The sequence below is a fragment of the Phoenix dactylifera genome, chromosome 14 (assembly GCF_009389715.1).
Source record: "Phoenix dactylifera cultivar Barhee BC4 chromosome 14, palm_55x_up_171113_PBpolish2nd_filt_p, whole genome shotgun sequence".
Lineage (NCBI taxonomy): Eukaryota > Viridiplantae > Streptophyta > Magnoliopsida > Arecales > Arecaceae > Phoenix > Phoenix dactylifera.
This window is the reverse complement of record NC_052405.1, coordinates 15,593,698-15,605,818: the sequence shown is the minus strand read 5'-3', so window position 1 is coordinate 15,605,818 and position 12,121 is coordinate 15,593,698. Positions and strand designations below refer to the sequence as shown.

The 12,121-nt window shown below is 37.2% G+C and overlaps 1 protein-coding gene across 2 annotated transcripts in view; it reads right to left on the bottom strand.

Annotated features, from left to right (window-relative positions):
* Positions 1-675: 675 nt before the first annotated feature.
* LOC103710820 (ubiquitin carboxyl-terminal hydrolase 5) overlaps positions 676-12,121 on the bottom strand; it is a 33,694-nt gene continuing 22,248 nt past the window's right edge. For both annotated transcript variants that reach the window (XM_008796719.4, XM_039133817.1), the window contains 5 exons: positions 4,489-4,746; positions 4,236-4,384; positions 2,441-3,013; positions 1,637-1,910; positions 676-1,151 (listed from right to left, as the gene is read on the bottom strand). In XM_008796719.4, coding sequence (XP_008794941.2) covers positions 969-1,151; positions 1,637-1,910; positions 2,441-3,013; positions 4,236-4,384; positions 4,489-4,746 — 1,437 coding nt within the window. In that variant the 3' untranslated portion in view covers positions 676-968. The remainder of the gene's footprint in view (positions 1,152-1,636; positions 1,911-2,440; positions 3,014-4,235; positions 4,385-4,488; positions 4,747-12,121) is intronic.

Sequence of the window (12,121 nt, the reverse complement as noted above, 5' to 3'; positions counted from 1 at the left end):
TTTATATCCTTACCAAAACATGAGATGAAAAGATTCCTAGCTTCTAGCAAAATTCCTTTTTTTCCTTCTTTTTGTAGGTTTACAAGAAAGCCTTCTTAAATCTATCCATCAAGTTTGAGCGCCATGGCATTTGACTACATATTGAAAACTGGTGAGTTGAACAACCTTGCATCCTCATTCTACCTCTATTACTAATTTCTCAATTATTGAATGATGTTAGTTATGCAAATTAATAAGTACCAAAATCCATAAAATGTGTATCCATTAATGCAATTTCATTTTCAGTTGGGCAACTTTTTACTTTAAAAAAAATTATATTTTCTTATTACTCTGTGTGTGTGTGTGTGTGAGAGAGAGAGAGAGAGAGAGAGATGTGACATGACACTTTAACCATGAAAATTTCAGCCTCTTGGTACGTTGTTAGTAGCATGTTAAATGGCTGCTCCGCGCAAGGAAACATTCAACAACAAACATAACAAATTGCAATCAGACAGCCTGCTCGAATTCTGTCTTTCCTTCATGAATCATGACATCCACAACTTTAACATACCCAAAAATAGTTCCTTTTTTTTTTGTTTTTAACAATAGTCTCTATCATTCATCATCGATGCTGATACAGGCTTGATTTATTTTTTGTACACCAACCATTTCACCATAATGAAAAGGAAAAGAAAATTCAGCAAATAGGCATGGTATTTTTTTTAAATTTTTTTAAAAAAATTATATCTTACATACTGTTTTAATGGCTCAAACAGAGAGAATGTAATACACATTTTGGTACAGAGCATGTTCCTGCAAAAATGCTCACCCTATCCAAGCAGGGAGAGCGTTACATAGCATGTCTCAATTTTCGAAGAAAGCTACTGATCCCTGTGATCTGTCTTAAATGTACATGGCTTTGCTTCCAAATATCTGCTGCTATTCAGTGCTGGAGCATGAGAGAGGGCGACAATGCATGATAAAGGAGTCTATCTGCGGCTGGAATTGTAGTTTTGGTTTGCACATGACTGAGCTCCATTGCTTGCAGAGGCCCCTTCTCCTTTGGCTCTCCTATAGAAGAGCACATAAGCTGCAGCTGACTTCACATCATCCTCGTTAATCGGTGATATGTGGCTATCATCAAAATTGTACCACCTATTTTCATCCAGAAGCTGCAGAGTAGAACCAGTGAGATTACATTCATCATAATATATTGTGGGGTTACATAGGAAACTAAGGCTACACCGCTACGAACCCTCTTAACAGATGATTTATTTAAATTATCTCAATGCTTATGATCAGTTTGTTCTTGCGGTAGATAACAATCTTGCGTGCGCCTTACAGAAGACAAATGAAGAAACTGAACTTATAACTAGTCATTTTATTATGATGCATCCACAGCCTGAGGAAACCATCAATTAGAAACCTGAAAGTAGGATGTGCTATTCTGGCGACAGCTCTGATATAGAATTATAATTTTAGAGATAATGAGGTAATAACCAATGATTCCTGAAAGAAAAGTATTCAAAGTTCAAACATAATGCTAATTGGTGCTTTGGCCCTTCATATTAAAAATCCACTTAACATGCTATGTTGACAAAGTGCCACATCCACATGTAATGTAGACATGATAATTACCATGCAAGGAGAAACTAACCTTGATATGTGCAGTGTAATGTCCACTTGCCATGCTACCATAGTGGTTGCTCAAAGCATACAGCTCATAAATCTGGCGCTGAGAGCTGTTCTTGTTAGCAACATAATTTGTCAAATCCAAGTCATGAATGGGGAAATTGACAAAGGTTTCCAATTTATGTTTTGTCGAACGGCTGAAAGAGAATCTTTTCAGATGAATAACCAGCACCTCAGGTAGCCTCCATAGGTCCAACTTTTTGCTAGCCTGCCTTTGCTCTTTGCATCTTGGACAATACCTTTTGAAAAACTACATAGTTAGACTTTTGAAAGCAATGGCCCAGAAAGAATCACTCACTATATAGTATTTAATACTGAAAGAAGTCCCACACACCGCAGGCAAATAGGGGTGCTTGTTTGATCATGCAACATCCATCTCTAGAGTATGGGCAACTAGTATGCTTAAAAATTAGCATTGTAAATAAACATCAAGTGACTCTTTTTTGATGCTTGACACTTCAAAGCTAGCAAATATAAGATGATTGTACCCATGATAGAATAGAATTCAAGATGCACGATATGTTTTCAGAAAGCATGCCAGTAAGGAGGCAGATGCACATTGTCATGAATTATACATTCAAAAATCCATGTAAATTGTGTTGGAACAGCAAATTCTCAGATACATTGAATAACTGCAATCACTATATGGGTTTAAATGAAATCTCTTTCAGTTGCTTTGACTATTCTGGAAAAGTAATCTTCCCTATATTTTTGGTTACAGATCTTTGTTACACTACCAGGTAATCTATAGTAGGAAAACGGCACTAACCACATGTCTTCAGGCACCAGTGGTTCTTCCCTCAAGAAAGCATCCAGGCATGCGTATAGCGAGAGAGGTTCACCACGAGTCCTCTTAGGTGCAGGAGCATACTTCAACACTTCCGGAAGATTCTCCAGATAGTGTGTATCATACTTCTTCAAGTCCCTCTTTGACCAATTGATAAACACAAGGACTGTTGCCGATGATGAGGACACCCTGATTGCTTTCTCTTCTCCTGTTGATAAATCAATGCATTCATTATTTTCATTGACCAAGTGAAGATGCAGTTTGGAAGTTGCAGCTGTCTTAAAATTTTGTTCCTGATCTTTATGATCACTCTCAGCAGAATCCATGTATATTTCACTGTCACTTTTATGTTCCTGGACCTGGGATGGCGCAGCCATGATTGAATTTGATAGGCTGGAAGGCTGTAACTCTTCAAATTTTAACAGTGGTGTAAGCATTGTATGGACAATCTGTTGGATATCAGCACTTGTCACAACTTTGTCAAGTGATATTGGCACAATAAGAGGTGTGGCAAAGGGTTTCCAGATTATGGAGCTTCTACTATTGCCAGGATCCCTGACATGAAATTAAGAACCACATAAATGTTAGAGGAATGATATTAGCTAACCTTATTATAGTAAAAGATACAACATAAGAAAAAAATCAAATGCTTCTCCAACATAAAATGCAGCACTTACAAATAAAGTACAGATCTAAAGGAGAAAGCCACAGCTTCACCCGATTTTAGAAAATCATAGTGATTGCTAATGACAAGCACAAAAGGAATAACAATATGCCCACCAAAACACAAGGCCCAATGTTTTGGTGCTAACCAACATATCGATTTTAATGGTTCTAAACTTCTAATTATCATATTAATTACCTAATATGTTTAGTTTATTTTCTTCGATTTCTATTTGACTTAACTTTTACTTTTATTTCATTTATGTTGTTTTTAAATTTTTGTTCAATATCTTTAGTATAGATTTTTTTTTCCTATTAGATCACCGAACTCTATTTTTTTTCTTTTGAACTACTTTTGTTATTTGGATGTTTACCTTTTTTCTGAACCATTTTATGTTTTTATTTTACCATATAGGTTTGTATCTTTATGATTTTTAATTTTTTAAGTTCCTTTTATTTTTATTACAATTTTCTTTTTTGGTTAAACTTACTTATATTTCTATATGTTTAACATCATTTACTATGATATTAAATAGATCTTGCTCTTACTCTTCTTTTATATATTTTAATTTCATTTTCTCATTTTGTGTTATAAATTTTTGTTTGTATTCTAAATTTATTTTCTCTAATCCTATTTCTCTATTTGTTTTTGTATATTTTAGTTTATCTTTTTCTTTGGTGTTCATAAATTCATTCCAACTAAAATATATATATTATAATACATTATTTTTATCTGCATTTGATTATCATTATTTTTGTCAACCATGCATCGCAAGTGCATGGTTTTCTAGTCATAGTAAAAAGATAAAACAAAGCAAAATCAGAAGCTTCTCAGGAAGAGTGCAGCACTAACAAAGAAAGTAGATGTCCGTAGGAGAAAGCCTACAGGTTCACCTGATTTTAGCAAAGCTCAGCAGTTGCAATGCAACACAGAAAGAATAAACAATATACCCACAAAACACAAGATCCAAGGTTTGGGTGCTAATTTATATGTTCGGTTTTACAAAGCATTTCACAGATTTAAAAAGACCAAGTACTCAATGTTTAAACTCAGGTATTTATCATAGTGATAGGCATATGAAGTGAAACAGCTAAGATTTTTATAGGTGATTACACTTCTTCACGACGATGTACAAACTGAAGGTAAGTTGAATTCTTCGCCAACTTTGGGACCTTATAAGCTGCAAGGCGATCATCATCTTTGATGGCAGACAGGTGGAGTGATGGATCCTCCAGAAACTGATGAATCAAGTGACCACGTATCTGCAAAAATAATTCAACTCATAGTCAGGTAAGTGCCAGTGTTACATATCAGAAACTTAAAGATTCATTAGCCTGTACCCACTGCAGGCAAATCACCAACAAACCTGTGCAAGTAGAAGCTTCTCCCCATTTTTCAATGAACATGCATTGTTTAAAGCTTGGATCAGGTCCTTGCACCGCCCCTGCTTCGGTACACTTACAGTGCATGGTGTGGGTAGTGCAGTCCCATCACTAGTGAAAACTGTGACAGTCATTGTCCGAGCAGAGGCAGATTGTAAAGGCAATGAAAGGTACATGAATGGATCAAAAGTCACTGAAACTTTTTCGCAGACAGGACAGACGAGAGTTGATTTGTATTGACCCTGTCAAATTTGGATTGTTCAGACATAAGTAACGGTCAAACAATTCTGTCATCAGCAGTGGCCATCTAATATCTAGTAGCAGCAGCAAAGATGTGAAAAATCAATTGAAAACATAAGATCAAAGATTAGTGTATAGCAGAAAGTTTCTGCTAACTTACAGGTTGAGGAAGCACATCTTAGTGAGGAAAAATCACATACTCACATTACTAAATTGTGGGTCACAACATCTACTTTTTCCAACTTTTCAGTTAGATTATAATATGATCTTTGAAGATATAGTTGTAATAAGGCAGTTAGGATATGTCTGGCAGCAAGAAATAGTATAGCCAAACCTACACCCACCTAGCTACAGGAGGAAAACTAGTTAGGATATGTGAGGAGTGACTGATATATATGTGATCCAAGTGATGCCCTTTAAGGCTTGTCAAAGCAATGGGAGTAGCATGAAGGAACCTGTGGTCCATATTATTTGTGTGAATAGGATTAAAGTCACCGAATTGGGGCTCAGATTTGAGAATTTAACTTTTCGTTGCCTTTGAAATAAGAAACCCTATCATATTCTGAGTTAGCCCAAGGATCAGAGTTAGGTGATTCAATGGCTTGATTTGTGTTGAGACAGAAAGATTATGGTTCAAGGCAAGGTCAGCTGAACCGGACTAAACCGCCCGGTTTGGCCCGTACTGAGCCGACCCAGTGGGGGGCCAGGTCGGTTCGGCTATTAAAATCGGGATCGGCCCGATCCAATCGGAACTAGACAAAAGCGGCCGGTTTCGTTCGAACTCAGTACGAACCGTCCGATTTGCATCGAGTCAAGCCGGTTCGGAACAACCCCCTTTCCCTTTATTTGTTTCATCATAAAAGAATGCTACATTTTTTTACTTCTCTAAACATCTCCCCCTTTTTCCCATGGCGAAATCACACCGATTTAGCACGATTGAAGAAACATCTAAGCCTAAATAAGGTGTGCTTCCTCTCCCCTATCTCATTCCCTCTATTTTTGGACTCTAAAAAATAGCTCAAAATTTGTAACATAAGGAGATCATACCAAAATTTTTGATTTTGGCTTGATTTTATGATATGTTATAAATCTATGGATGATCTATACGACGACATAAAAATTTTTAACTTTCGGATTATATATAATTTTTAAAAATTTAAAATATATTTTTGGATTAAAAAATATAAAAATAAAATTCAAAATATAAAATCAAATCAGAAGCGTATTTAGAGGCATGCAAGCTACTTTCCAGCAAAATTTGGTGTCTATTTATTCAATTTTTGATACGATCATGCACATGGTGGCCTAGGCCTAAATTTAAAAAAAATTGAGAAATAAGTAGCCTTTGATGCATGCTCACAGGGCTAAAAAATATATATGTAGCATCCATTGTTAAGTTCTATATAGATATGAGCTGAAATTAATTTTTTTAAATTTTTATATTTATTTTTTAAAATTTAAAAAATAATTTAAAATATATAACTAATACCAAAAATTATGAAAAATTAGTAGTACGTAATACACATTTCAAAGTAATTTTTGAAGTAAAAAATATATTTTGCTAATTTATGTATTTAAACATATTTTTTAATTTAAAAATTATTAAAAATATATAAAAAATAAAAAATAAAAAATTAGTATTATATATTTGATAAATCAGATATATTTTCTGAGGTAAAAAAATTGTCTTCATCGTAACAAAATTTTTCTAAAAAATTGATAAACTAACATACTCATAAACTTGTAAGAATGGAACCATCAAAGAAGAAGAAGCTAAAGCGTAACATTGGTTCGGATCATGGGCAAATGCTTTTGAATCGGCATCATTGAAAGTGCAACTGGTGCAATACAGAGCTCAAGAGAGGAGGGATAACCAAGTTAAACCAGTACTTAGCCGGTAGTTACTTCGATGCATCTATATATAGGAAATGCCTACAGGAGGTTCGGCAGCTAATGAAGAAGCACTTCACTGATTTCAAAGCAAAGGAGAGGATTGCCAAGAAAAATGTGAAGGTGGACCGCCCAGTGGCAGAGCTACATTTCTATCACTTTAGGAAGTCCAAGGAGATGTCTGCTTTAAATGACGAGGCATGGATCCAGGCTGCTATTCAGGCGAGCCTGAATGATCAGTGGCAGCAAAATAAGGTAGCCAGGCATAGAGCTCGATTTGGGCCCTCATACTACGAGCTGCATGCAACAGGGAAGATCAGAGTTTAGGAGGGCCTCAGTTAAGGAAGCTGTCAATAGAGGCGGTGGTTGTATTGCATCTATGCTGGAGGCCTATGAGAGAAAAAAAGTCATCCAAGGAGATTCCACCAAGAGCCACCATCCATGATTTAGATCCACATGCCTTCCCCAACAAGAATTCGAAGCAGTAGAGGGTTGACACAATATTGAAGAAGAATAAGAAGGATATGTAGCGAACTATTGGATCCTAATTACACTTCAGCCACATCCCAGCGAATATGGCAGACAATAAGTACTATCAATCTTTCATTTCTCCATACAGGTTGCCTATCCCAGTATAGATCCTCCAGGACCGAAGGACATCTACGGTAAGTTTCTTGACAATAATAAGGAGCTAGAGAAGTGGATTGCCTCATACAAGAGCAAATAGCCCATATATAGACTAATGGTGATGTGTGATGGTTGGACCGGTCCTACCAGGCAGAGCATTATCAACTCTTAATATATTATGATACGAAGACGAAACTTCCATAAGTCGGTTGATGCTTTCGATTAGGTGCACGATGCCAAGTACAACCTCAAATTGATGGAGATGATTGATCATGTAGAAGAGGAGAATGTCGTGCAGATCTTTATTGATAATGGGCCACAATATAAGCCACCGGGGAGATCTTGATGGAGCCGCAGCGACATTATTTGGACCTCGTGTGCTGCACATTATATTGATCTCATGTTGATAAACATTGCGAAGATTAAAAGGGTGCAACAGACAGTGGAGATAGCCCAAACCATCATCAGATATTTATTTATAACCATACATAGGTCCTTTCACTGATGAGGAGGTATGCAGAAGGAGAGATATTAAGACCAGGAGTCGCACGGTTTGCTACCAACTATATTGTGCTTGATAGCCTTCTTAACACGAGAGCAGTCCTACATTAGATGTTTATCAGTCCAAGTGGCAGGAAAGTAGATACGCGAGGGCTGGCACTGAAGGGAGCAGCGTCGAGGACTTGGTGACCAGACAGACATTTTGGCAGCAAACCACTGCAATAGTGAAGGATATCAGACCATTGTATGAAGTGCTTTGGGACGTGGACAACAAGAGATACTCCTAGATGGCTTCTTGTATCACATGATGAAGAGGACAAAAACTCAGATCATCGAGGCAGATCTGACGCATGCCCACGAGTACATCGACATCATTGAGCGGCGGTGGAACTACCAGATGAATAGAAACTTGCATCTAGCAGATAAGCAAGAACATTAAAAATTAGACTGCTCCTGCACTTCTACAATTTTACTACGACAATAACGAACTCTATGGGCGGCATACTACCTGAATCCTCAATTCCAGTACAGCGTACCTAGAATCAATACAGATGACGAACTTCTGGTTGTTCTGCATAATGTGATTTACACGATGGAGCCAGATCCAGAAGTCATGGTCAAATGCCTAGAAGAAGTAAGTTAACTTAAGTGACATGTGTAAGTTAACTGGTATTTTCTATTATTAACATAGTATAACAGGTTATTTTCCATAGATCAAAATATTTAGAGAAGGGAGCGATAGCTTTGGAGTCTCGGCAGCTCGTGAGTAAAAAAGTATGAATTCAGGTATGTTACACATCAGGAGGACATTTACCTGGCATTAGATAGTTACTAATATGGTATATCTTATATATAATTTTTTTAATATTTTTGCAACTGAATAGTGGATTCATTTTGCGTTGTCCGTGAAAAATCTTAAGCGGCTAGCTATCCGGATCCTCTTCTAGACGGTCTCCTCGAGTGGCTGTGAACACAACTGGTCTACCTTTGCCCTCATCCAAATAAGTAGAGAAACCGTTTGACAAAAAAGCACCTCAACGACCTTTTATATGTCCACTACAATCTGAGGTTGAGGTTGAAGTACATTTAGGAAGAAGTAGAGCTCAAGTACACAGATTCAATCCATAGTATTTTCGTTGATGATGAGAATGATCCTATAGTCGGATGGCTTATGGGCCAGCAGCAGGAGCCGGAACTTGATGAGCGAGGATCGCCTCTACGACCGGCTAGTTTTGTAGCCAGCAATAGGCTGAGAGCAATATTCCACGCATTCTTTCAGCTGATCATCCACAACCATAGGAGAGCCGATCACCACATGACTCCTTATTCAAGACATCCTTTCAAAGATATGATCGAGAGATGCTTAGACGAGGCCATTACGCTATCCAGTCGACTCGATCAGAAGAGCGACATACATTCAGCATAGCCAAATAGAGAGTGGCACGAAGGATAGGCAGGCAGAGTGGCACGAAGGGTACGCAGGTAACGAGTGGCATGAAGGGTAAGCAGGCAACGAATGGCACAAAGGGTGAGCAGACAGAGAGTGGCATGAAAGATAAGCGGCAGTTGCTCAACACACCGAAAAAAAAAACAAAAGGCACCTACAACCTCCATAGAGAGTGTGGAGGAGCAGCTCACTCAAATTCAGAGACCAGGAGCAGCAATTCTGGTGGTCCTGGATCTGCTGCCCGGGAGAAAGTAGAAGACATGAGATCACCGTTTATGAGATAGACACAGGGTGGTCTTCAATTAACCGGTGAGTCTCAATTTACGTATGCTACACATGATAGAGATCATAGCGCACAATTTGGTGGAGCCCGTGAGGATACAAGTGCATATAGGAGACGGGCACCTTAAGGTCATTCAGGAGGACATGATGCAGCTGTAAATGACCTCGCACAAAATGTAGGATTCATAGTCGTATCAAGTTTCGAGTCGTATCAAATTAGACTTAAAATTTTTGAAAAGTTAAAAAAGATTGATTACCAATTAATTAAATTTGAAAACTCAAAAAAAAAAAGATTGATTACCACCCGCCGACCAGTACGGGTCTCGGTACTGGTTCGGCGGACCTTGGTTCAAGGTTTTAAACTTTTACTCATTATATACTAACTAATATAGATAAGGAAGGGTTAGATCTGCAATAATTTGAAATATAAGTTGGAACTGCTAGTTGCCAGAACCTTATAGGAGACCTACTTTTCAGTTAGAATATAATTAGTAGGTGGTTTAAAAGTAGAAAACAGCCATATTACATCACAAGGATATGGTAAGGACTTCAGGATCTATGGCTATATTGAGATTTCAAAGGGTGTAACAGGGGATTTTCAAAAAAGAGTCTCTGGCCAGCAAAGATAACTGATTGCCAGGTCATCACTTCCTCCAAGTAGTATGTTTTCATGATATGATCATCAGAAATGAAGAAACAACACTTATTGGAAGGAACAAGAAGAAAACTTCTGGAAATTTTATTCCAATATTAAGTAAATTCTTTGTTTCTTTAATTTAATTAAAACTTTCTTGACCAGCTTTATTATCAAACTGGCAGTAGTTCTATCATATACTTAGTAACAAACAAACTAAACAACACGTGACTCACTTAAACAGAACTCCTAATAATGGGTCACAAATCAACTAACAGAAATTGACTAAAATCTTGGGGTGAATTGGTTAGGTTGGATGGGGCTCAGTTCAAGGGTCAGACTGATTAAATAAACATGTTTAGGCATGACTTAGAGCAAATATGCTAGCAGGTTGGACTTGTCCAACTGCAAGTTGGAGCTATCCAAACTCACCAATGTGTCAACTTTAGTGACGATTTGACTCAGCGGACCTGACACTGCAGAGTGTCAAGAATGAATGGGCTTAAGCTTTCCAGTTTCCGTATTTGATTTATTAGGGAGGGAATGAGGGAGGAAGAGTTGGAAGAGAAACTTCAGCTATGTATCAGTCTATTTAGCAGAGTTTTGAAGATTACTTATGTGTACTTCAGACCACTTTCTAACCTGAAATGGATTCCTTTTGGGCTTTCTCAGGAATAACTCAGAAAGACAGGCAACATGGTCACCGAGTGAAGGAAGACATGAAGTAGAGGATGAAATAGAGAAGCATTGAGACTTCAATGTCAGGTGAAAATAAAGCACCATCGCAAGATGTAAATCTCTACCGAAGTTTAAAAGCCGATGCAAAAAATAAAAATGATTAAATATCCAAGTGTCTGACACGTCCGATTCAAATGTCCAACCCAAACTGTAGGTGTTGGACACAAGTATCCAGGTGACACAGCATATTATCTCTCTGACATTCACCAAAAAAATCTGTGAATTTTTTTTCCCTGAAACTTTATGAAGTAAATCTTATATTCATCATCTAAGGAATGAAAAAGATTATTCCGATAATTTACAAAGTAGTTCGTATATAATAGATTCTACACATTATTTATATCTCACAATAACTCCATGAAAAGATTCATTAGCAATTCTTTAAACCTGGTTTTTTATCAGCTTGCTCTAACACAAATATAATATATTAGGATTATCACAATCAGTGAATCCTTTTGAAATATATTTCTTGACTTGTGTATAAAGCAACCAGACTGAGTGTCTCATTGAAGATGGCAGGTCTCCATATTTTCCCAAAAGAATTATTGCCTTAAAAAATCATATTTGACATTCCTAATATTCTACATCTTGCCTCTTTTACAAGCTAAATACACTCAATCAAAATGAGCTGGGCAAGCATTTTCCATTATATATGCAAGTTGGTGCTGTTATAAGGGTTCTCAGGTTTTCCGTTATTAGCGCAAGAACTTACTGACATCATCACAAACACAAGAAAACATTTATTCCGGAAATTTATGTAATATTTAGACTAACTCCTGTATCAAACATTAATTACAGAGCCATGAGAACAATACAGTGGCTTTATTTCAGTATGGCTCTTGTGCTTACTTTATGTTTGTCAAACATGTAGCTTCCCTACAGCAAACTTGCCAGCTTCTCCCTTAAGCCGTTTCTTTTCATGTTATGGATCTTCAAGGGTTCTTACCCTATTACTAGAATTTAGAGTATGATAATCAAAATGTTCAGGAGATATTCCTACCCACCCGCGGTTTTTTTAAAAGGAAAAATCATAGTGACGCCCTCTCAACTTTGGACGTGTCCCAGGGTCACCCCTCAACTTCAAAAAGTTTTAAATCAACCCTTCAAGTTTCCAAATCATTCCAAAGTGGCCCTTCTATTCATCTCCATTTAGTGGCGGCATGTGATCATCACATAATAGCACAAAGCAGTTGTAGGATAAAAAACCATTGATATGTATTGAATGGGGTGAAGTCTCAAAGGATCTTTCGTGCAAAAC